The following is a 27,500-nucleotide window of genomic DNA, read 5'->3' as shown; positions in this document are numbered from 1 at the left end:
ATCTCAGAAAAACCCCACCCACGGTTTACTCCACCCTGTTTCTCTTATCTGCGTGAGTATAGCTATGGGAGATGCAGCCAATCGCCGGGAAACCGCGCTGGGATCTCTTAACGGAAACAACGCCAGCGGCGGCGGCCTGGCACGGACAAAGACAGTCACGCTGAGGTGAGTGCCGCACACATTTCTCCATTGCCTTCATCTTCTTTTTTTATTGTTTTTTTTCTGAAATTACACACAGCCTGGGGTACTTTTTTTCGATTTAAATTGTACAAAAAAAGGCTCCACACCAGCCTTCCGATTATGCAAGAAACTTCAAAACATTTCTGTGAGATTTTGATTAGCGGCATTCTGTCCGATAAAAAAAGCCAAAGAATGATCGTGTCTCCACAGACTTCTTAATATGATGCTAGAAAATGATCCACCAAACCTATTCATTCGTGGAATATATCCTGATATTAGCTCGATGATATATTTACGCAACACCAGCTATACCGCTCAGCTACGAAGCTACACGTGAAAGCCGAAAAGATTATGGGAAGATTCGTGAGAGTGCACTGATAATGACTATGTAACACCACTTATTATTTCCCTACTTTCAGATGTTTCGGTGATCACACTCTATAGTTAATGAATCATAATTGTAGCATTCTTTTTTCATTTTAATCATGGATTTAATAGAAAATGGCAAGAGCTAAATGACTGCTCGTACCTGGGTTATCTTCCTTATTTTATAAAAAAAACACTATCAATTTCCAATTGAAATTTTACGATATGTAATGACTGTTCACAATTACTGAGCTATTACGCATCAAATCTGAATGTTCACACTTCCAATGGTTCATTGAAGACGTGACAGCAAAAATTGTTTTGAACCAGCGTCAGAAAGGTAGACAAAATACACAAGCAAAACTCCCATCTGATATTTGTGGACAGGTTACGATCGAACCTTCCAAAAAATTCGATGAATGAAAACACAATTTTCCCCAGCCATCTTAAAAGTATTTTTTTTCTATTTCGAAATCGTGTCGTCATTATTCCATGCTTTATCGATAGAACGGAGTATTTTTATCAGCTCTCCCTTATCTATTCACACAGGATCGTTATTCCCAACGTGTTTTAATGCCGCAGACCGTTGAAACTGAGAATATTCACCCGAGTTGTGAACTTACCTATGAAAACGTAAATATCTAAAAGTATACTGTTCCGTTAGCGACAGATAAATAAGGAGAGTAATTAATAAAAACAATTGTTGTCCATCTACAGAAAAAATGCTGATATTAAGGTATTGATAAAGGAAGGTCTATTTATATTTTCATCGAGATCATTATGTAGCCACGTTGAGGCCGGCTGTACGAAATCGTACGATATCTAAGCACTTTCGGGATAATGCATGAACTGTAGCGGTGTTGCTTCCGGAATTAAGACATAATGATCGATAATAAAGAAGGAATCGCACGGGGATTTTGTAGTCGACAGAAATAATAATGCTACGACAAAATGAAAAATAAATCCCGCCGCAAACCTGTCAGAAATGATAAGAAACAATCCCTTGAGTGAATAGCCAAATTCTACGAATGTAAACACAAATATGTATCCTCCATTTAATCAAATCATGATCATGCGATAAGTAACTAAGTAACCACTTACTGCTCTGATGGCCGGTGTAAGGTGTTCATCACGTGTAAGCGGGAGATATTTCAGCCCTCCAAAATTTTCCCTTTGTTTGAAGTACCTCTTGTTAATTCACTTTAATGGCCATATTCCTTGTTCTCGGAAGTGGCTGCTTGGAAGCTCATATCCCCTCGCGTTGCCATCCATGATGGACCACAAAGGCCTAACACCAAGCACCGTTGAACCTCGGTAAAATTCGCATAGATATTGAAGAACCTGGATAGGATAATTGTCTGTGCAGTGACCCAGGAATTCAAAGGTCCGAGGCTCGATTCTCGGCTCAGGAAAGTCTTTTATCATTGCAATTAATGTGAATTTCACACCGTTCACCAGGCAGACTTGAAATAAACCACACCTCCCTGTCAAGATGACGTTACTGAAGACTTATTTTGCTTTCCATATTGATAAAAAGTATAACTAAAACTTTTATTACTTTCTAACTGTTATTATTCGCGTATAACTTTAAAATATTCCTGCACACATGAGCTAACTTAGCAGCCGTGCCAAAGCGTCCTCGCCTGCTTACCTTGCCAGGCGTCCTGCGCGGACGCACCGATACTTCGCTCCCTCATAGAGGCGGCTCCAAGCTCAAGCGGCATTGTTACACAATAATGCTCATTGAAAGAGACCATTAATTTATCAGAACTTTATATAGCTGTCGCTAATTTCTACGACTCTAGGACACATCCATCAGGGTAAAATGTGCGAAAAAGCCGGTTGTTCCGTAAAATTTGAGTTTATTGTTGAGAAACCGGTGTTGATTCGAGATTCTTATGAATATTCATTTTCAATGGACGACCGTAAATGAAGGCTTGTTAGTAATAATTCAGCAGATACAGGTGTTGATAGTTGAAAGTGCTTTTAAGAGATATAATTGGAAAGTGGCTTCATGCGAAACAGTCGATGGACATGAAATATTCTCCGAGAAAGAGTTTTCAAACATGTTTTTCGAGAAAAAATTACCCCTATCTCGTAGAGGGAATGAAATGTATTCTCCAATTCCGCCAAAATTCTGATCTCAGTTCCATATAGTTAGAAATATTTTACCAGTTCGATATACCTAGCACTCAATGAGTTCCTGAAGTTGTACCGATAATCGTATCAGAAGTTCAAAAGTAAGATTTAATTCAACGCAATACCCCTCGGCGAGATATCTTAAAAATGTTGTCATAAACTAGTTTTGCACCCAGTACAAAAATCCAGTTTTATCCATACACGCAAAATAACGTCAAAAAGCTTGAAAACAAAACTTTACAGGCAGTGAAGTTTTAATGACAAGTGGAATGAGATGGTAACCCAAAAATAGTGTTGTACGCTATAAATGTGACACAAAATTCATATCCAATGCTATTTTTATTACCTTGGAGAAGGAAAATACCAAGTACCCATTTGCACATCAAGCTTTAAAATTCATGGTGTTTTTTCCATGTAAAAATGATTTGTTTGCCCACACGATGATTAAAATTCCAGTTTTAAGTTTATTATCGAACCTGTATTTTTCACTCGGAGTTACAATTGGCCCAGGAGGTATCGCATGTCTCAAAATCAAAAAAGGCCACTGAGAGCATACTTAAGGAGAATATTAATGTCCCTCATTTGCTTGCATGTGTTGGACAGGCGTTGGGGCGCAGAAAAGGACGGCCATCGCATTTATGAAACCGTTAACGGTTCGGACTGAATCTTAGCCTGCTTCCCCAGACTGCGCATACCTCCTGAAGCCCACTCAGTGGAAAGAATTTAGACGTAAGTAAATTTAATTCCTTTTCATCTCAAACCCGTAACAAGGAAGTAGAAAGTTCTTACAAGTTTATTGCATTTGAAAACCTGTTTCAGAAATATCATCGCTCATAGAATTATAAAAACATAATAAGTGTACGAGAGTTTTCGATTTTTTGAAAATTTTAAATCACAGAATTATTCAGAATTTGCAGAAGAATCTGATTGCCAAAATCTATTCAAAGCAACTACAGAAATTAAAAAAAAATCCCAAACATTATGAATACCTTCTCGCTATGCACGTGGATTCCTCCGTATTACCGCATCGTTCATAAAACATAGAATGAATAAGATGAAACACAATTCGAAAGCAATATAAAATGTTGTGCCTCTGTAATTTTTCAATGGGAAAATATTATTCACACTAAATTTATTTCCCTTCACCAAAGGCAAAATAAGGAAAACAGAAAAATATGTTCTTATGGCGCATTAGCAGCGAACAGGTTCCCTACAGGTACCGTCGTAAAATTTATTTCAAACTTGCATTCCATTTTCGCGAATTTTTGAAGGGAGGAGTGGTTCTGTCGAATCTCTCTGTTGTCTGTTTAAATATTTTATTTATTGGCAATTTGATGTAACGCTATGCCTCGTTTTTCAAAAACATGAAGGAACTAATTTTACAATACCTGAGAACTAAGAAAAAAAACAGGTGAAAAGTTGCAGCAAAATACACAAGCTCCTTCTAAATGAGTAAAATATGGATATTACGCCGCCAATGAATCACAAATATGCTGCCCAGGAGTGTAAGTCGATTTATTGCCATTAATAACCGTAACAAATTTCGCATGCCACAGTTCGCATCGTTACAGCAAGGTAATCATTGTAACGTAATGTAACCGGGTGTCTATTAATCACGTGATACACATTAGTTCACTATTTCTCCCTTCATCCTCCTGCTTTGGAAACATTTGCAGATATCCAAAAATACATCTGAAACCCACCTTCCCTGAGTTTCTATCGGTTCTGTCCGTAATTACAAATTTAAGCACGGAAATTTTCATTTAGAAAGGACTAAGATATATCAAGGAAAAAGAGAGTGATACATTGCTAAGCCAGAATAAAGTAAGAAAACGCAAATAACTGCTTCCATTTTTCGGCTATTAAGGCGTTTTTACCAGTGTCGCAAGTAATGACGTTGGTCACGTAGTTCTGACGATCAACAGGACGCACTCGTATTCACGCAATTCAACGAGATACCACGGTCGCCAAACAATGTTGTTACCGCAATCATAAGAATGACGCCAATTCCTCTGCATCATAGACTCCCTGTTATTTTCACCCCATTCTCAAAAAGAATTCTATCGTCAAATATATCGCCCCTCTCAAATTCTAATTACGTGATACGTTCATGAAACTTTTCGGCATGCAGGTGCATCCACGCATACAGTGCATGCAGGCGTGTATTCCCAAGGCCAACTGCACCGTTGAAGCACAACCGGCAATTTCGCACCTACATCAGTGTAAAAACACGAGCAGTGCGCGAAAGGCGTTGTTTCCCTGATAATTTCCCTTGAAAGATTTCTTTTGCCCGCCCACAGTGACTATGGAAGCGACGCTACAGAAGTGAAACTCATCTCCCGTGGAAATGCAAAAGATAAGGCCGATAAATGACGTTAACTCCTCGAGATAAAGGCCATGGGGAATGCATTCTGAAATGACGGTGCGCACAATTCTGGCGAACACTACTTGTTAATCAGTCCGTAGAATAACTGTGTGCGTAGCAAACTTCATAGAGGTGAGAGCGAACTTCTTGGAAGTTAAATCGCTGAGTTGCGTGAGTCGCGGAAAACCCTATCAAGCCCATCTAGAGATCATCCAAGTTCCGCTAAAAATGATGGCGCTAATTCTCGAACACCGGCTTCTTCCTTCTTCGAATATATTGTAGTAGTTGAATCGAACTCAAATCGATCAAAAAAATGTTGATATACTATTCAAAAATTTGCAAAATGTGTTGCTAATCATTTGTGAAATTTTAATTACGGGCATTGAATAGAAGTCAAAGAAATGAGCATCACAAGGCTAATCCAAGTATCAAAGAGAAACCCTTTCTTACATGCCAGGAACGTATGCGATGACGGGCGACGTTCAAAGAATTTTTCCATTTTCCCGTTTCAAAAGGAAGCCATTTAAGCAAATAGTATTTTCTCTTAAATTTGAGACAGCAACATCTTTATTCTTAATACATATGGAAATCCATATTTCCTTAATAAATCAAATAATGCCCACAGGCATCTACTCCTGGTGATATTCCTTTAATTGAAGATATTGTATACCTGTGTTCCATTAAAGCGTATACAACCGGCGCACCGTGAAGAGAGTTAGCAATGTCACAACGCCTCGTTAAAAATGTCACGACCGATTTTCGGAGAGTTAATAGGATTCCGCCTTATCTGGAAGTGGGTCAGCCATATTAGTAGCTTATTTGGCGGTTCTGAAAAACTGCTTTCGCGACATCGCTTACATTTTAGTAGCTAAAAGCCTCTACCATGAGATTACGTTAAGCTAATTTACCATAAGATAAACTGTTATCAGCGCGATTCGCCCGCCATCCCTGGCTGTCATTGCTCTCACGTCCGCCAGCGCTGTGGCACTTTTTATCCATAATAATAACTCAAAGGTTCATTTCCATGAAACTTGGTATATTATCAAAGCGATTAATGAAACACGTTTCAATTCGCTTGATAAAAGACTATTTTTTAAGAAAAATTGCGACCATCACGTCTGGAGTCAAGATCAAAACCTGTTATTACGCATAGGACTATGATTTTTTTTGGAGACTTACAAGGATTTATTTTTATTTCTAGCCTGCAGGCTGCATCGCGTAAATATTTTCTCAAATAGATGTACGTTCAGAGTAAACTACATAGTCAAGGTCGCCCAAAAACTACCAAACGCATTGCTACACGCAATGTTATTTTTTCGTTTGCTCACTTTACTGTGGTGTATCATCACAAATTTTGCAGGATACTATATTCTAATAATTCACTTTATAGTGGATATGAATCCGCGTTAAAGAGGAGGCAGAAGGAACCCGTAAAAATGGCGTTTTGAATTTTTGTGATGACTGAATGATGGAAAGCAAAGGATCATTGGGGATAAAAGAGCGGAATGCAGAAGGATGGAAGAGATAGGGAGTGGCGCTAGGTTTGAAGACAAAAGAAACAGAATCAGTGAATAGGAGCGTGCGACTACAGGCACTAATTGCCACGGTCCGGCTTATATGGGCACCTTCGGAACATTTCTTTAAACCATAGATAGCACTCATTATTTTTCGGAGCGGAGTAGGCAGATTCGAAAACTGCTACATATAACTTCACCTTCAGTGGCGTAGCGGGGAATTTCGTTCGGGGGGGAAATTTAAAAAAACCGGGCACTAAGTAATCGGTTTTAAACTAATTTTAACACTTTTCATTATCGAAAAAACTTAATTTGTTAAAGAAACATTTAGTAAATTCCTGATTTTTCAATATTTGTTTTCTTATATGAAGGACAATAATTGTGTTTTTATATTTCGGGGGGGGGGGGGGGGGGGTGAGGGGACACCCCGAACTGGCTGGCGGACTGCCCCCCGAAACCTCCCGAACTGGCGGACCCCCCTGGCTACGCCACTGCTTACCTTGACCGGAAGAATGCATTAAAAAAATTGAACCAATAATAATTCAGCGGAGAGGTTTACGGGAAATTCACCGCGTGTGCTCATTTTTAAAGATGACAGTTTCGCTGGGATCGGAGTTATCTCCTTCAGGGCGATGATGAGGAGCGCTGAGGTGGATTCGACCGTCGAAACTGTTGCCATCAAAGATGGACACACGCCCTGCTTTTCGCATAAACCTCTTCGTTGAATCTTCACCACACCGCGAATGCGTACACAAGGATTAGATCAAATATTACTTCCTATCGAGGGAATTATATGAAGATGCTTCTTTGATGGATGTTATCAACTTATGTTAAAGATATAATTATGATCATTGGCCAATGAATTTAGGTTAACGCAAATTTATTCTTGATAACACACTATTCATGCGAAAACTCGAATTAATGAAATGATTTTTACTTCTAGCGTTGGAAGGTCGGAGATTTAGCAGGCGATGGGCACCTTCTTGGGTCACGTGGTTCCGGGCACGTTTTTCATTGGTTTCGCCCTCTGGTGGATCTATTCTATTTTTCGCAGGTAAGATAAACATTAATGGAGTCACATTTTTGAGCAGGACCCTATATTTAGGTGAAATAAATTTCTTTCAACAACAGAATTGAGAAGGGAAGAGCAATCTTAAAAGCTTAAAATTCTATTTTAAGGGACCAACATGTTGATAGAATGACGAAAGTAAGCAGGGGCGGATCCAGGATTTCTTTATGGGGGGCACAAGCGAGGCCGTATCCAGTATTTTGTTCTGGGTGTGGGGCACAGGGATATCTCGTAATACAAAACGAGCGCAATAATAATGGGACCGTATTAAAAATGTTGCTTATTTTTAAAGGGTCTGGGTGGGCACGTGCGGCAGTGACCCTCCCCCTAGATCCACCTATGAAAGTAAGGGTGTATTAAACAATGATAGAAAGTGTGATAGCATATGGAACAGAGTTATGGGACAGTTAGGAAAGCAAGAGAAATAGGTTATCGATGACTGAGAGAGATTAAATGAGAAGGAATTGCAGAGAGAGTGGATAAAGTTTGAAATGATACAATAATAAAGATGTTAACATTGAAAAAAATATGTGGCCGAAACGTTTGAAAGGAAGTAACTACTTTGGTTTGACAATGTTAATAAGATGGATGGTACCAGGTGGCCCAAGAAAATATTGTATTGGAGACCTCCAGGAAAATTGAAAAGAGGAAGACCAAGAGTGAGTTAGTCACAGAGAATACAGAGAGAAATGTAATCAAGAGGAATCAGAGAAGAGAAGTGTCATGATGGAAATAATTGGAAGCATAGTACAGGAAAGCAACTAATGTCGTAAATAATCTGCTGTGTGCATAAATTTATTCTACGAATTTCATTTATAATCACTATATACTAAGTTAAAATTACTACCGCTCAAATTTCAGAAACTCGACGTCGATGAGTTTTCAGTGACTCTGCGATAAAAATAAGTGCTTGAAATGTGACAAAAAACCTCAAGAGAGGTTTAATCAGTCTACCATGTAGTAATAAATGCAAGAAAAATAATTATTCAGTTTGCCGCTGGATTTTCAGCAGTTATACGTTAACTGTTGTTAACAGCGATGAAGTTCGCACTTTGACTTGCATGACCGCGCTCCATTATGTGTCCGGCAACATTATAAACCTCGTCCTCCGCATAAAAGAAATATCCATAGGTGACAAAGATGCTTAGAACAAGAAGTGCGGGTTTCGAAGTGTCTGGGATTCCAGGTCGAGGTTAATGACACTTTTTCTCAGTAATTCTGATAATGCTAAGTCTTATTAATTCTAATGATAGTAATTCATAGTAATATTTTCGCAATTTGTACCTATCCAAGCAGGTAACTTCGTATCAGCTGGCCACCTACGGGCATTTCATGAACCTAAAATAGTTTCGATACAGGCCGCGATTCATTAAAACTATGAAATACATTACCGTTTAAATGTGGCAACTCAATGCCCTGTTGTAGCAACAAGAGCGACATACTAATTTCACTTTACTGGTGCTCATCACCAAGGGCGTACCCAGGATCATAACTGGAGGGGGGAGGGGAAGCTATTGTCTAGGGTGGGGCAAGCCATGGTCTAGGGTGGGCAAGCTATGGGATTTACGAGATTATTTAGTGAAGAGTTCTCGAGATCGCCACCGGGTCAGGAACTTTTCACTAAGCCTATGAGATTATTTCCTTGAAAAAATAGTTTTATTGTAGTTACATATCTTATACAAATATATCTCATTTTTCGTGGGCTTAACGAAAATTTGTTGAATACTTTCGTTTTAATTCAGTACTGATTTTGCCTAAAGAAATTTGCGATTTTTGCTTCCGGGGGGGGGGGGGGGGGGGAAAGCTGCCCCCCCTGCCCCTCGCTGGGCACGCCCATGCTCATCACGATGTTTTACCGAATCAATAGAGAGCAACTAGTCAATTCGTAATTAGGCCATTAATATATCGACGTTGTTTTTATTACATTTAGTAATGCCAATAAAAAGTAATGTTATTTTTTCATATCTTCGATGAAATGCGTGTTACTGGGTATTAAAATCGCTTTTAACTTCCCCATATGCTCTATTTTTAAGCAAAATAAAAACTTTCAGTTCACCATATAATTTGAATATTCCATCATTTTGCACTGTGAAGCATTTAGAAAATTGCGTCTTACATATACATGATGCTATTTGTGAGCAACTTATTTAAAGCTACATAGGCTGAAAATTTTATATGGGAAGAACATCACCTTATCAATGCAAGTGAATAATTCCCAACAATCAAAGTTATACCATGTTTTAAGTATGACAGTTGGGAGAATTCTCCCAACTGTCACACATAAAACATACTCTCTTAAGAGAGTAATTTTTCAGAAGTCCACTTATCACCGAGAAGGTAGAGCTTTTAATCATTTTACATGTATTCATCATGCTAAGTCGAAATAAATCACTTCAAGGCGATAAGATCACTTTTTTGTTTTCGAAGCATTAGTTTCACTGCATTATAGGTTTTTATTATCTTCAAATTCATCAGCGATAATGTATCATATATAAAACCGAATCATCTTAAACTAATTATTTATCTAAATATAGCATAATTAAAGTCTAAATCACCTTAGATGATCACCGAAATGATCAAAATCCATTTTGACTGGCACCCCAACTTTGTGAGCTATTAAGTGTGAATTAGTGTGCGACACTCCCTCACAAAGTTTGACAGAATTCGCACGTAATTTTCATTGCATTGTCCCCGCATTTTGCCAATCGCACAATGACTTCGGTGAGGTCAGGATATAAATTGCCACCTTGTGATGAGGAACTGGAAATGGAATAACAGTATCTGTAACACCGTACCATCATCAGTCTTCATCTAGTCTCAGTTTTCATCTATTGCTTCATTTGGAATTAGATGATCTGTTATAAACCAGACCCTAAATGACTGCTAAGCAGACAAAAAAGACAGTCTAACTTTTATGCTTAATTTATTAAATGATTCTTGTGCGCGTTGACGTCTATCAAGAATTGAGTACTTAATCTAATTTTAGAATTTGAAAAACGGAATTCACCTGATCTTTTAACCTAGTCATGGAATGCAATTGATTGAAATGTGGTCATATTACACTTAATTCTATGGTACTGTTTCCAGCTATTGACTTCAGACGTATCTTTCCCACCGTCCCGTATTATTGCTTAGTATTATGAGACACCCGCTAACGAACGTGCGAGGAGGATACGGATTTTAGAGAGGAGAAAAAATATTTTCCTATTCAGAGTTTCAAGATGCATACCATTTCAGCAACTGCACAGGGCATGCCATTTACGTATAGAAAAAAGTTATCAAAATCAGCTGACTGAACCATTAGTAAAAAACATCTATAAGACTTTGAATTACCATTTGGAAGCGTAGCATTATGCATTATAGCCAAGTGGTATCAGTTGTATTGGCCTCGAGCAGGTTTTGATTCCTCTAAACCTAGGACTAGTACAGTCACTTTCAAAATTCGGTCCACATACCCGGCGCAGCCGTCTCCGGTATTCTCCGAAGTCGACCTTCGCATATTTTTCACGCATTCCTTGTCTACTGGGGATCTATTTGACTTGATCAGGTTGTGCAAATGGTGCAACTTGACTACTTCAAACCTCGCAAAGAGCCCCAATCACGATTTCAGAGGTAGGAAGGCCTCGTGAACCCCCCCCCCCCACCCACCACCGAAGAAAGGGGAGAAGAATTTAAGGATTTTTCCGGCGAGTAACCAATCGCGCGAGGAAAAGAAAGGAAGATCTGAGCCGTTTCGTAAAATTATACAACACATATAGTACAAATAAAATTTTCGGAGTCGGGGAAGTCGCGAAGAATTTAGGAATCCTGAAGAATGCCTCGGTAAGACTTACGCGGATGGTGAGAGGTAGTCAAACTGGTCCTTTCAAGGCACAGAAGGCAGAGGCAATACCCGAAGTTCGAGCTCAGTGGAAAACGCAGTTGCTCACGCTGGCCGTGGGGACAGACTTTTGAGAGTGACTGTACATTCATGACACAGGGGTATCCGCAAATGTATGTGCGCGCCATCATCTATGAATGAAGAGTTAGAGATCACAATGCCAGACTGCAGAAAAAAGGGTAATGCGGAAACGGGGATGAATCAAGGTTATAACTTTTGTTTCAATCCTCATGCAGACGACATTGAACGGCACATTACCGAAAATGAAAGCTATTCATTAATATTCATGTAATAATGGGAAAAATTGTTTCTCACGTATTTAAGAAGTTGGAATAAGTATACCTATCACTATCTCTTGAAAGTGTAAACAACAAGTTTTCAATTGATGAGTTGGGACAGTATCTGAAAGCCATAACTTGAGTGTTGATGAATCCTTCAGCCATTGATCTGTTTCCATTGGCTTCCATGGATATTCATTCGCCCCACAGTATTCTTGTTGGCCTTGATAGCTGATTCGAGATAAGAGCGACGAAAGATAGATTAGGGTTTATCTCACGGTGGGTGCGTCATAAATAATCTACAAATCAAACAGAATACGTTTGTGTCCGAATGTGCATCGAGAAGAAATGCACACTTGTCTCACTATCTCCATTGAAAATCGATTTAAAATCACAAACGTTCCAAGTTTAAAAAATGACGGCCACGAAAAGCGTTATAAAAACAAAAATTAGCTTGCTAAAGATTACTTACGCATAGTTGTGGCTCAGCATTTATATTATAACTCCAATACTTTTGCACTTTCAAAATTGAATATCATCGAAGTATAAAAAATGACATTTTTTTGCATTAGCAAAAGAGGCACAATGTAAAAAAATATTGAAAATTTACCAAAATTAGTTAAAATATAACAAAAAAATTCTAAATCTAGGCTTTTCAAACAGAATGGGTGTTGCATTTGTTGTTAATATTTTATGCTATTTTAAAGTTTGCATGCAACACCCGTTAACCATGCTGGCACCGAGGAATGCCACTTCTTTCAGTTGGCATACGTATTCCCAAGCTAATTAGCTGTGTTTGCGATGCATTTTGGAATAATATATCAAAGTAGAAACCTAAAATTTGAATCACAGAAGAAAAAATTCTTGTATGCATACATTTTCTTTAGCTGATATACGATTATTTATAATAATTATTAAAAGACCAGGCTTTATTTCGCGTCATCATTGAGCGTGTTGGTTAATTATTGGAGCAAGGCTATACTTTCATAATTATTGTTAATACACTTATTTTTTTCTCAACACTGTAGCATAATGAAGAATTTACTTTAGCTTATAACTGTGGCGGATACAGAGGTAGGGCGCGGGGGGCGCCCCCCCCCCCCCCTTATGGGGTCGTCCCCATTACCTAATATTGCATAAACACAATTGTAACTACTTAATATCATAAGATGGCATTGCCTTCTATATTTGTATAATCAGTTCAAATAAAACTTTCTTAAAATAAGCATTTGACTTGATAATTTTCTTTGCGATAAAAGTAAAGGCAGCTAAAGATATCTTTTGCGCCCCCACCACCTGAGTTTTTTCTGGGTTCGCTACTGTTTTATAATTAGTTTTGTTTCTAAAATTTTCAATTCTGTACCTGAAGTATCAACCATTGAGGCTCTGGGACTACCCACTTAAATTGTTTACACGTTTGCTCAAAACGTTTAATTAAAACATTTAATAAGACATTAGCACACATTGATTAATATGTTCGTATATTTCCTCAGTCGCCTCAACTTTGTCTTTTCAAATTATTGCCTGTCCTGTAGCCCCAACCCCAGCCAGGTGCAAGAGGTAGGTAGTGTTATCTCAGCGTTTAAGTTTGGTGATAGCGTTAAGTTATCTGGACATAATTATCGCGCACAGATATCAACTTTAAAACCCCATATTAGTGAATTTACTTTAAGCTTTACTTCTTACAATGTATATCCACATCCATCTATTTCTTCTAATACATATCAAGTCTCTTTCTTTTCTCATAACCCTTTTTTCATGGCTGTAAAATAAATTTGTTGACTTCAATTTGGGATTGATAAGCAATTATGAAATTTATATCAATTACGCTTCCTATGAAACGTTTAAATCTTTTATTATTTATGTTTTAAAATGATAAAATCGATTAAAAAAGAAATTTTCAGCATTATAGCTTAATTATTGTCCAAATTATAAACATTTGAAAATCGACAATTCTCTCCAAGCTCGTTAGAATGGCCATTCTTGCTGTTTTGTTTTCAAATTGTAAATTCATGACAACTTAACCTATTAAGTCAATTTTGGGCAATGTGTAAATCATTTACATACATCTACAATAAGTTTTTTTGGAAATATTTCCGATGATGACCTCGAAACTTCTGCATGAATTCCAATGGAATGACCTACAGTTAGTAGAGGTCGTTTTTTTATTAACCTAATGCACTTGATAATGCTAGTTTAACACCAAAATACGACCCTTTCAGTAATACGGATAAATTTTCAACGTTATGTTTTGACAATAACTCTTAATAGAGCAGGTGACATGAAAAAATGTAAAATAACGATTGCAATAAAAATAATGAAAACAACATGGTAAATCGTGGGTACAAAAGGAAATGTTACCTTTAGATCTACATTTTTAAAAACTAAGCATGAAATTTCAAGAGAAATATAATCTAATTATCGAAAAATTAATTATTTGTATTTTTTTAAACTTGTGAAACGAATTCTATCCACGGCCGTTTCCTCATAAGCACTCATGTCCTCAATCATCAATTTAATGAGAATTTAAATAATGTCTTCTGCATTTTTCTCACACAATGAATTGTCTCCATGACATTTAGCAATCGCTGGGGTGGACTGCTGTTGTTCAATCGAAATTACTAGCCAGATTAGGAGGATATGGAGGCGGCACTGTTGCAGTTTTGTATTTAGCCAAAAAATTGCGAACAAGCGATGAAGTGCGTGCCGCAAATCGCCGAAATTTCATAAAAACACGTCTAACCTTAGCGCCTGCCACAGACAAAGTAAACAGCAAATACAGCTGAAACTTTTATCCTACTTTAGGGGCATACGTCGGCATATGTACCTACCAATATGTAAACAAAATGGCAATCGTACTCTCCAAACTCGCGAGAAATTTAAAAATTTATTTAATTATTTATTTTCTGTACACACGTCGTAAGTCTTTCGGAATTCTCCTGGTTTTTCCTTTTCTTAATATTTATTTTGCCTCGGTGGTGGCAGGGGAAAGTCCTTGCCTGCTAAAACTAGGGGTTGCAGGTTCGAATCCTGTGTGGTGTTGGATATTCACTCCAAAACTCACAAAATATCGGTTGCGAGGGATAAAATATGCCACACCATTTTTAAATCGTTTCCGGTTGTGCTCCAAAAAACAAAAACTAATCACTTCATTCGTCACTAAAAACAAAACATAATTGAAACCCGTACACAAATAATTACAAACAGCATTAGTATGGAAAATAAAAGTAATTGAGATCGTATATCCAACATGTGGGTGGATTTTCTCCCTCCCAGTTGATGGATGTATTCCATCGGCTTAAGTGCTTTGAAAATGGTAATTTGTTTGCATATTTTTGAGTCTTATGCGGCATTAAGAGGGAAGCGCACGGAATCTTTTTAATAAGTCACTTATGCGCTAGAGTTAGTAGCATAATGGAATACTTTTAACACTGGGGACATTTACGTTACACTTACCTACTTTCGTTTTCGCACACTTGGAAAAAGAAATGTTTATGTGTTTCGTTCGAGTAATTCGATGGTCTTGCGAACTCGATAAATCACGAAAAGAAATCATTAAGACGATCATTAGAGCAATAGGCAGAGGGATTTCATAAGGTATATATTATAAATACTTTATAAGATATATATTATATAAGATAGGCAAAATGTTTTGGTTGATGTTGTGATTGAGTATTACTGTTGTTAACAAATAATAATATTACTCATCAATTACTTTTTCCTTTCAGGTACTTCATCGCAAATAAATTTCATCACAATGGAATTGAAGGGTATAGAAATACAATCTCATACCCTTGCCATGTTAACTCAAGAAGTGTTAATATTGAGGGCTACTTGAAGGTTATTTGTACAACTATTGGCATAATAGGTATGTATATGATAATCAATTTCAGGCTAGAGAGAAACAGTCCAAGTTTCATCAGTTACCAGTGAAATGTATTTCTGAACTGTAATACTAGCCAGATTTAACAAGTAATTTAGCTAGTATTCATCCTCTTTTCTGTCATTTCACGAGGTATGGATCAGGTTTTTGAAACATTAATCGCATTCGGGTGATGAATTACCAATGGCAGATAAATATAGCCATTGATACACAAAAACCGCATTTCAATCGCCTATTTGTACGCCACAAAGTAGCACGGTAGCTCTTAAATTTTTTTAGCTACCAGCCTGCCAAAAGTGGGTCCTAATTTGTGAAATTTTATGGTGGCACGGCTTCAAATTATTTTATTTCACGGAAACAAATTGTTTTTTTAATAAATCCAACGCAATGAGGCGTGAATTAGTGTATTTACACTGAAAATAAGCATTTCGAACAATCTCATGTGAGATTGGAGGTAGGGTGTCGAGTCAAACCCCTTGATATATCACTAAGGGCGGAGGAGGGGTCCAAAAATCGCCAAAATCACCTCTCGTAATTAATGGACCCCTCCCCCCAGTGAGTACATTACATATGAGGGGTTAGGAAGCCAAGGGGTACAAGTGATTTTTTTTTCTAAATAGAGATAGATACAGTAATTGATATTCTTTGCTGACATCGAGTGGAAAATCAAATGCACTACTAAATGTCTAGTTCATCTCGTTTGTTTCCTTGACCCAATTTCTGATACTATGTTTAGAAATAAATATATCACTTGTACCCCTCGGCTTCTAACCCCCTCATAAATTAGCCACATTTTTGAAAAAGTAAGGATTGCAAATAAATATTTAATGAAATATACCGGTAACTCGATTACGGGCACGACCCGGGTTTCGTAACTTGGTTACATAATCAGGTTGTAACCAAGTTACGAAACCCGGGTCGTGCCCATAATTAAACAACAGTGAACCTTAAAAAGTTTTTATTTCTTTATTTCCAATATGGAGAGGTTTCAAAAAGTAAAGCCATACATTTTTTTAAATTTTTTTTATTTTTTTTGTTATTATTTGCAAGTAGCATTTATTTCTCAGATAGCATTAATCAATTAAACAATATAATATATAATTTCTAATATACTTACTAATTTGATTGATATATATTATACGCTACATCACCTGCAATATTTATCTCCACCGTAGCCTACCTCAACCGTCTTCCCTTCCACCTGTCCTTCGACGGCAATTGTCACTATTCCATCATGTCTTATATATACTTCTCTCCTTCAGGAACTTCAGGAGTACTAACACGATCTGTTTATTTGATCTTCATCATTCTTCTGTTACGCAACATCTCGAAAGGTCCCAAACTCGATTTCTACGCTGCTGTCATCGTACCATGCCTCACTAATATAAAGACGCATGCTCCATATGTATGACCTAATACATTGCTTCCTACCTAATATTTATAGCTTTGATAACATGGGCGTACCCAGTAAGGGGCAGGAGGGGGCAGCTGGCCCCGCAAAAATCGCAAATGTCTTTAAGGAAAATAATATTTTTTCAAGCAAATAATTTTAAAAACTAATATAGAGGTGTTACGGTTTCCTTAAAATGTTGATTTCATTCACCTTTTCCATGCTTAAATCTTACCTACAACTTGAATAACCATGGTTTGCCTCCTCACCCCCCCCCCCCCCCCCCCCCCCCCCCCCTAGTTTTGATCCTGGGTACGCCCTTGTGTGATAGCACTCCTTCTAATGAGGACTGACCTCTTCGCTTGGGCTATTCTAATAAGTTGATTATTCAAATTTTAATACTTCGGAGAATATGAATTTCATTTATCAAGGTTCTGCGGACGTTGCGCGCGTAATATATGAGTGCGCGTTATGTTTTAAAATTTGTAAAGTGAAAAAAAAACAGTGAAAGGTTGGCCTGCATGCATGAGTGCTTTCAACACTTGGGAATTTAGGGCGACGATATTGAAATGCCATATCGATCGTGGATGAAATCATCAAAGAAGAAGATTTCGCAGAAAGCGAGTACAAAATATAAAGACAAATCTCTTTCGGTAATACCAGCATTACCAATACTTCGTATTTTGCTAATGCTTTCGCACTTTGCTGAGACATTAAAGTCACTAGCGCATTTTTTGAGCATACTTTAGCGCTATCTCGTTAATCACAACAATGAATGGAAGTCCACAGTCCTCGTCGATGTGTTCATCAAGAATATCTTAATTCCTTCCACCTGTCCTTCGACGATACGATAATTGCCACTATTCCATCGGCATATAATATTTTCCGTGATTGCGGTTATTTATAATTTATAACTTCAAATATACATTTCACGCTCACTCAAACTACTATTGATTGAACAATTACATTGTGTAATTTTATTCGGTGAACGTTTCAAAGCTGATTTCCTCCAAATGCATCATTAAAAAAATGAAGTATGCTAAAAACATGTGCCTTCAATGTCTAAAGACAGAATGACGCCATCATTTTTTCCTTCTCTTCCGAGCTGTAGCTTCACTGATAGCGGAAAATCATTCACAAAATAGTGTTCCGCGATGGCCCCGGCGACGTAAATCGCATCCCTTTCTCTATCACTCGGCACGTACCCTTTTTCCATCGCAGAAACCAGTATTGGTACTACAACGTTACTAACGTTAGTCGTACAAAAATATTGCCACTGGCCGTTGAGATGTATTAGGATAAAGGCAAAACATGGCTTTAAAAAAATAAACATTCCAGTTGTACAAAATTAGACTTTTGAAATTGTAATAAACATATCCTAAAAACTTAAAAAGTTCCACTAGATGCTACCATTGGTCACAAATCATAGGACAACGATATCCAAAAGCGAAATTGTTATGCATGTTGTAATGAGATGTTGTCTGTGATAATATTATCATGTCAATGTGATACGATACGTTAGTGAACGTAGTTATCATTTATCTTACCTGTACTTTTGATGAGTAAATCTAACTATTAATGCTGAATAAAGCGATAAACAATGCACACTCATCCTGTTAAGAGAATATTTGCCTGTAAAGATGAACATTTTCAGATTCATCACAATATCTATGAAATTTGGGACGGATGAATCTTGCAGCGATCCGAAATTACGAAAAACAATATATTTATTATCTTTACTCATCAACCAAGTTAAATTATGCTATATGTTTAAAAGAAATATTATTATATAATAATAGAAACCATTCTTTTATAATGATTTACGGAGACATATTTATAATATTGTCCATAATCCACTCTGATGGAAGACAATGGTTTTATGATGACATGATGAAATAGGGTAGTTACGATACGGGTAAATAGCGAAATAGGGAATAGAAGATGGGGATAGAGAGCGTAGGGTAAGTTGGGGAAGATAATGAATGAGGGTGGCGTTGGAGGACGGAGGACATGTGGGTGGATGGATCGAATCAAGAGGAGTAAGGCTGGAGTAAGTCGAGCTAAAGAGAAAAACAGACAACAAATGAAGTTTCAAAATGGCCATGGAATTTCGTGTTTGCAAACCTCCAAAGGAAGTAGATGATTACAGAGGCGCAGCGAGGGGGTATTTTGGGGGATAAACCCCCCTCCCCCTTCAGACCCCAGAGAAAATTTTAAGTTTAATCCATTTTACTTAATGCTATAAATGCTCTAAATTATTTCAGCTCTTAATTATTCGTAGCTGTAAATATTAAATAACATATTAATCATTACTTATAGAATAGTGTTATGATTAATCAAATATCTCTCATAAAGCAGTAAAACTAGTCATTTTGAACCGTTTATCTTAAAATTTTCTGAAGGAGGGCCTCCGCAAATCCCACTTACCCTGGCGGGTATGCAATAACCCCACACCCCTTAGTATTAGTTGCGCCCCCTAGCCTTAATTCTTAGCTGCGCCCCTTGATGATTACCATGGCGTCTGTAAAAGCCAAGAGCATAAAATAATCGAATTCCAATAATGATTGGATTTATATGGAATAGGCATTAAGTAATTGATTTTCCTCTCTTTTACATCCTCTCGCTCATCGAGCTCAGGAGAAACGGCTACAGCATTTGAGGATGGCCACTGGGCGCATCTCGGGAATGGTCAACACATCACAATGTTTGCTTTCTTTGGAATCAGTGGCGTAGTCGACTTAATTGCCATGAAGAAAGATAAAGTACTGCCGGCTAACTCGGGCTACGCAGTTGGATTTCTCGCATTTGCCGCCGAGGGATTCCTCTTTTATAATCATTTGCATGGAAGGACTCACATGGATGTTCAGGCAAGAATACCTTTAAATTATTGGCTGAGTGAGTGATTCACTTAATCACAATTGGAGTAAAAATGGATTTTTTTCAATTTTTAACAATGGATACCAACATTCATGTTTTCACCAAGTCCATCAGAGCGATTTCTAATATATTTCTCTGCTTCAGGTCCATATGATGCTGTTCTGCGCGATCGTTGGGTGTGCCGTGTCTGCTGTTTTTGAGGCTTACCTAAAGAACAGCGTTATTGCGGCTCTATCGAGAGCCTACTTTACGCTCCTTCAAGGGACATGGTTTTACCAGGTACGAAATCACCTTTCTTCCACAACTACATACTATCCCGCAAGCCGCCTCTACAGGCGTGCTGCGTGTTAGGTCTCCCACAAGTCGTTAGCAAAAACAGAAGAAAAGAAGAAAGAAAATAAAATGCGCGTACCGAGTTCGACGTAGCATTCATGAATGCTCTTCATTTTTCGGGGGAAAAAGGAATTCATATATTAATAAATTTCCCTTCGGGAAAATATCTCCCTTCATTTATAGTTTCTGTCGGACCTGGAAATGTTGTGAGGTTCTAAGCTGATGATGATCTCCGTGTCGCACGGAAAGGTATCTATTCAAAAATTTTCAAGTGCTCTAAAATATATCACGTAGCCTCTGCGTCTCTAGCGGCTCCCAGCCTAATTCATGCAAAAAGCTATCGAACACTTTCTGTATGGCCGTGGCAGTTATTGTCGAATCGCCCAGCTTTCCTTTAGTATTGTATTGAGTTCATGGATTAAGTATTTCTTCGCTGGACCATCTTTGATCGTGATCGTCATGTATTGAAGATGTGACCTGAAGAATGCGAGGCTCACGATACTTTGGTAAACATCCGAATCCTTTGGTGACCTATGACCACTGTTTGACCATAAGAGCTTGACTCAGTAATTGCTGTGACCACCGGCCACAAAAATTCCCTTGAGTATCAAATCCCAACCTCAGTGACGAAATTATATTGCCTTGTAACACTATCGTTTCGATTGACATCCCTGATTTCGATGCTTAACTTTAATACAAGCGCTATATCTTTGTCAAATAGCCTCACAACTTTTAGGTGTGTAATCATCCATTAAAAGTGACCCCGAATATCATGAAATGCTTATTACTCGTATATCGCTATCGCTATCCAATTACTCTTAAACGCTATGCTTCTCTACTAAACGAAAAAAATAGATTTGGCATGCTTTCTTATGAGTTATTTTATGCTTAATTATAAGTTATAGCTTCTTGATTGAGGCTTACTTAGAATCTTTAATATCATAAAATCAAAAAAGAATGAAGAGGAAATATTATATTTTAAGGTCAATTAAAAATTAGTAAGTAATTATGCGGAAATTAGAATAAAAACTTAGAGAAAAGTTGTGCTACAATGAAGAATGGACCAGGGAATCGTAACGCTATTCACACAATAAAAGCTAAATTAATTTTTTATTTCATGTATTATTTTCGAAATAAAATTAATTAGTTTTCTTGGAAAATATGTATGAAAAAATATCTTTGCATGTAAAATGAATTTTAAATATGTTAAAGTTATTATCTCGGATCAACTGAGCTAAATCAACCAATCATGAATAAAAATTATTAATTTAATAATGCTCTAAGTATATAATTTATCCTTATATTTTCAGGTTGGATTTATTCTGTACCCGCCATTTTCCTTCTTGGGAAAATGGAATGAGGATAGCCATGAGCAGATGATGATCGTAACTATGATATACACGTGGCATGCTGCTTTCCACATAGCACTAATAATTTGTGCTGGATTTTGGGTAAAATTTCGAGTGGATAAATTGACGGATGCGGATGAAGAATACTCTTTCTGGGCAGAAGATTCAGCGCCATTGTACAAAAAGCTCAGCAATATGGACAACCAGTGGATAGGGCAGTACAAGGACAGTATCGAGGACGAGCCATCTGTATCCAGACGAAATGAGAAATTTAAGTCAGAAATTATTGATAGTGACTTAGAGGCACCATGAGCTAATCAAGTGTTTCCGTCATGTTGTATTGCTTCGTCTTAAATATGTACATTTTATTGAATCGGAACAGCTATGATCTCATCGGAGTCTGACACACCATCACGTATCCCAATTGGCTGACACAACGGCGACGACAGTAGGGCCACAATCTGTTTCACCCACGAAAATATTCAAATATTTTTACCAAAAAACGTGGTATGGGAAAAATTTGAACAGATGTGTTAATTTACCATGTTAAGCTGTTTGTATAGAATTTTAACAAAATCAAGCTCATTGAAAACTGAATTTAAGTTGCTCGATAAAAGTTCGATGAAGTCATGCAATAAAGAAGGCGCAACGGAAACTCGTAGAAACACTAAAATTTATGTGAAATTATCTCTATTTACAAAATTTATTAAAACGTGAAATTAACGTTTACTTGAATAAAATTTGATAGAATAAACATTTTCGTCTCAATTAAAATTATAAGGAGATTATCATAGGTGTTAAAACATTTGTTGTTTGAATGATAAAAACATGTTGTTTATTCTGCATTTTCTTTACTCTTCGTATGTTTTTTATATTCGCGTAGATTTCAATGTAAAAATCATTAAAATTAGAAATTTCCAATTTTTAAGCAAATAGATCTTTAGGCATGCTTGTCGGCAATTTGAGGACAACATTCGTTAAACGGCGAGCATATCTCAATGCTAACTACCAGAAAATAAAAATCAACTCTTAACAGTACAGGTAACATTAGTTTTGGCTCTTGGATGAGTATTCTTTCCCGTGCAGCGCAGACTCACAGATTATGTTGACGAAATGGGCATAAAATTATTCATTCATGACATATTCTTGAAGCCTTTCCATCCACAAAAAATGTGGGAGTAAGTTCGGTAAGACAGTTTTCAAATACAAGCATATTTGTTGGTAATTACCGAAGATAAAAGGATATTCAAGAAGGACATGGAACTTCTAGTTGTACGAAATATATGTACTGTAGAGTACTAAATGTAACTAACATTTTTTGCACAACTCAGATGTACAAACCGTTTCGTAAAGGAAATACATATTGATATGTATAAGGCGTGCGGCAGATTAAGGGGGCAAGATGGGAAGCTGACTGTCATTTCTGGGAAAGTAAAATAGGGACACCGATAAATGTGATTTTCAAATGATATTTTTTTTATTTCGCCAATTTAATATAACTGCTTATACGTTTCGTTTGTGATCCATGTCTATGAATGCTACAAAGGAAGAATTGAGGAAGAAAGAAGAAGAGTGAATGAAAGAATCCAATACCCTGTTTCGTCGATAGGTATTACACATATATTCGAGGCGCCCGCTACCCAAAACATGGATCTCAGTGCACCCTAGCATTAAATATCACACAGAGATAACATATCTGAGGGTCGAAATTGGGGATGACTTGTCAAGTTATTACCTTTATCAAATTTTTAAGTAAACTATAACACTAACGAGGAGTCATTATATTCACCAATTCTATGAATACATTTTGTATGCAACAGCACCGTCACTAACGAATACTGCTGGACATTTGTTTTATATTTTATAATAAATATTAATAATTTATTTTCAAAGAGTATCTTTTCTTACGCTAGAGTTATTATCATTGCGATCAGTCCTTAGATGTCTTTTTCCATGAATGATCCAAAACATCTCTGTTGTGTCGTTTATTACCTAATTAAAATTATTGTGGTTTCGGATTATTGTTTTACAGAAATAAAAGCAGCTATATTGTTCAAAAAGTGGTGAATGCATTTCACAACGGTTTAAAGGAAATAGTTTCAATGATGCATAAACACAAAAGTTAATATACGACACAACATTTACCCTTATCGCGGACTGATGATCTGACAACAGAACTAAGCTATCCCCTCTGCTGGAAAGAAACAGTTATTTGTGACACTCACTAATGTGTTAGTAAAGCCAACGGTTTGAAATTGAATCTTTTGGGCAAATACTACCTTCGAATAATGGATTGAAATGAAATTCGACAAGAAGATGGGATCGAACCTCATTCCTACATTAAATCCCTATTAAAAATATAAATACAGATCTACAGTCAATGTTTCAATTCCATATAAACTGTTGGGAGGCAAGCGGGAACGAATATCGAGCATATGGAACTGATTTGACATATTGAAATGTTGATCTGGTAGAAGTTTACAAATACATGTAATTGAATAACGTATTTTCGATATTTTTGTGACATTTATGTTGTACCGGAAATACGATTTTTGAATTTATTTTGTATTTTGCGGTCAAAATCCATTCGAGGAGTGTTTTATAAATTCAAATTACATTCAAAATCAATATATATAGTTCAAACCAGTTACGACTGCATGGCCGTGGCCGTCCCTTCTGGCTCCCAGGACATTCGTTTGTCCGGCTAATCACGTCTCATCTTTTCGTTTGTCCAACACATCTTTCCTTCAGTGGCCCCATTTATGGTTATTTTCAAATAAATTTTAATAATATCTTATTCATTGCCTTATAAAAGTATTTCTCGGATGAGAATAGCCAATATCATTAGTTTTTGGAAGTTAGGTGGTAAAGGTGAAATGAAATGAAGGAAGGCATGGAATAGTACCTTGTCCCTTCGCTGTACAGCCCAGCATGTCGGATAGTTGCACAGCGGGGTGAAATCGAAAAAAAAATTGGCCAAACTTCCAAATTGTAACTTTGTAACTGGAGTTTCTCCGTGTAACAACATTATTTCATGATATACAAGGATATCGATGTATTAATTTTGCTGACCTTTTTTTCTGCTAATTTTTAAAATTTTAAATGAACTTTCACTTTTTAATATTAAAAAATGAAAAAGGAAGTAAAAGGAGCGAAAGGCATTTAAACACATGTTTATGATTACGCAACGTTTTAATATAATAAAATCTTACCCCCTATTGTGGATCACCTAAGTTCAACGAAATGGAGCAACCGTCCAGCGCGAAAACAATAGTTGGGTACAAGTCTTTCGTTTCAGCGTAAATGAGGTGACAATTCTATCCCTTCCCACTCGAATGTACGTTTATTCACACAATCGTGTGACGCACCTGTAAAAACCAGCCAAAAATCAAAATGTTATGAGAATAGTCTGTTTGCGATCGTTTTAGGCTTACTTCTCGTATGCAAAAAGAGGTATTAAATCGACTGTGATTTTGGTGACATAGTTGTGTGCTTAAAATAATTCATAATTAATGCAGGTACTACCAATGATGCACATGTAAAAACTTGCCAAAAATCAAAATGTTATAAGAAAAGCCTGTTTGCAATCGTTTTAGGCTTACTTCTCGTATATAAAGAGAGGTATGATATTTGGGTGGCATAGGTAAAGAATGCGTAAAATTTGCAGTTATTGTTTTTTTTTCTTGATTCCCATGGTAACCGTGTAGAGTCATTACGTAATGGGAATTTCAAATTGAACGCATGCGCTTTCTCTAACGTAGACGTTCAATACTGGTCCGTAAATACGATGAAAACCATGTTCCTCTTTGATAATAGTTGAATAGAATAAAAGATTAGAAGTGAAAATTATCGACTGGTTCCATAACTTTTAAGTTATCTTTTAGAGATACGTTTCAGAGGAAGAAGAATTATCAATTGTTGACCGGATCGGATCCGTTGACCATCACTTCGTAAAGTAAAAAACAAATTCAAAAAGCTATAAAATTATGACGTAGTTTAAACCTATCCTAAGAGTGTTGAACCATTATTAACACGCTTAACTTATCATAAGTAATGTCAGAGTTATGTCTTCTTTGGTCTAATACTTTCTTAAATTTCGTCATTCTCAAAGAGTATATATATATAATTTTTAAAGCATTTTTTCCATCATTTTAAGTCGTCCAAAAAGTAGAATTTCGGGATCTCCTCAAAATAGGCATTGGTTCGAGCGATGACCTCTTCCATAGACGTAAACCTTTGTCCGCAAAGCCATTTCTTCAACTTTTTAAATTATAAATCGTCACCGGAGGACCAATCTGATGAATACGGTGAATTTAGCAGTAATTGAAACTTTAATTCTGTAATTTTGGCAGTTGACTCTGAATAGGTGTGTAGCCGCGGATTGTCTTGTTTAAGGAAGAAGTTTTTCTGCTTTAAACGAGGGCGTTTTTCTTGATTTCCAACATCAACCGGTCCAATAACGATGAATAATACTCTCCTGTTATCGTTTTTCCCTTTTCCAATTAATCGCTGTAGATTATTCCGCATACATTCCAAAATATCGTTTCCATAGCTTGACCGGCCCATTTCAACATCTTCGCCTGCTATGGGGCCCGTTCACTTTCAAAATTCCTTTGTTTTAGCAGTTATTTTGTCTCTGTAGTGTGGTAATGAATCCATATTTCATCAAAGGTTGATGCGGAAAATCCTCAGGAATGAGAAGGAAAAGCACCAAAACAGCCTTTATGTTGACCGTTGAATTAACGTATATTCAAATTTGCTAATGATTCAAATAATTCAAATTGATATTTGCTAATATTTGCGTATATTCCAATGCCGCTATTTTGCCGCTATTTTTTTCACACCCAAATTTTCGTGCAAAACTAAAGTAATTTTGCATTGCGATATGCCTGTGCCCTTACCTTTATCGCGCACTTTGATTCGTCTAGCACTTAAAACCATATCGTGGATTTTGTAAGTCATTTTGGGGGTTGACATGTTCAGTTTTTTGGATGTACGGCGAAGTTTTAACTCATTTACTCAATTGTAAGTAGTTTCAAGCACAGGGGCAAATCTTTCATAAGCATCATTCAAGTTAGCTTTGTTATCTTCAGGCGTTAACCCTTTCAAAAACAAGTATTTTTGAAAATAACAATTGTATTTGAAAGCAAAAAAAAACTCAATTTTATCTATTTTTATAAAAAAAATGAAAGTTGTTCACTACAATCGGCAGAAAAATGCCACTATAGGATGGATACATCTGAAACTTTAACAGCTGACTAGTCGCGAGCGCCATTTTCCAGTCAACATTAATTTTTGATACTAAGAGAGTAATTACTTGTAAATTCTGTATAACTCAATTCATGTCTTCAAATGTCAACAACTCCTTATAATTCATGACTTATAAGGATTTGTTGAACGACCCTCGTATTAAAGTTGTCAGCTGTCACCAGTGCTGTTTCATATATTTGCAGAAAAGAAAGTGAGCAAAGACATGGAGGAATTAGATCTAAAGATTACTATGGTTCGATTTGAGTTGGTGTCACAGGATGATCGCGGATTTTTCGAGATAGCAGAATAATATTCCAATGGTGCACATGTATTTTTTATTTGTGAATTCTTCTCAATAAAGATATCAACAGCGGGTGCCAATATTAATCTGATACAAGTGATGCTTTTATTAATTTATTTAATCCCTTCAACTTTGTAAACGTAATAAACGCACTATTTAACGTAATTAATCCCTCGAGTTTGATTATAACAAACCCCTTCTTCTCCACTCCACTGCAAGCTAGGAGACCCACATGCGCACACCCTTGATGATTCGGGGACGGATGATTGATAAGAGAGGAAGGGAGTAGAGAAGCATGGGTTCATCGTCAATCGGGAGTGGTAGGT

The 27,500-nt window shown here is 36.9% G+C and overlaps 1 protein-coding gene across 2 annotated transcripts; it reads left to right on the top strand.

Moving 5' to 3' along the window:
* The first annotated feature begins 61 nt into the window (after window positions 1-61).
* LOC124154582 (transmembrane protein 45B-like) lies at window positions 62-27,500 on the top strand. Of its 2 annotated transcripts, XM_046528404.1 has the most exons (7): window positions 62-165; window positions 3,289-3,414; window positions 7,508-7,618; window positions 15,520-15,659; window positions 19,702-19,931; window positions 20,086-20,220; window positions 21,585-27,500. In XM_046528404.1, exons 3-7 carry the CDS (start codon window positions 7,536-7,538, stop codon window positions 21,933-21,935), a joined length of 939 nt encoding a protein of 312 aa, XP_046384360.1. In that variant the 5' UTR covers window positions 62-165; window positions 3,289-3,414; window positions 7,508-7,535; the 3' UTR covers window positions 21,936-27,500. The 2 variants fall into 2 exon arrangements, with proteins under 2 accessions (XP_046384360.1, XP_046384361.1); XM_046528405.1 differs by lacking the exon at window positions 3,289-3,414 and having other exon boundaries at window positions 66-165.

Source organism: Ischnura elegans, chromosome 2, assembly GCF_921293095.1.
Source record: "Ischnura elegans chromosome 2, ioIscEleg1.1, whole genome shotgun sequence".
Taxonomy (NCBI): Eukaryota; Metazoa; Arthropoda; class Insecta; order Odonata; family Coenagrionidae; genus Ischnura; species Ischnura elegans.
This window is presented reverse-complemented; position numbering and strand designations above follow the sequence as displayed.

What these genes read in the sequence shown, in the direction of transcription:
- LOC124154582 (XM_046528404.1), top strand. Translation starts at nt 7,536, where the DNA reads ATGGGCACCTTCTTGGGTCACGTGGTTCCGGGCACGTTTTTCATTGGT. An exon ending in TACAACTATTGGCATAATAG is followed by an intron (nt 15,660 to 19,701) that starts GTATGTATATGA and finishes CATCGAGCTCAG; the next exon opens with GAGAAACGGCTACAGCATTT. An exon ending in GGACTCACATGGATGTTCAG is followed by an intron (nt 19,932 to 20,085) that starts GCAAGAATACCT and finishes TCTCTGCTTCAG; the next exon opens with GTCCATATGATGCTGTTCTG.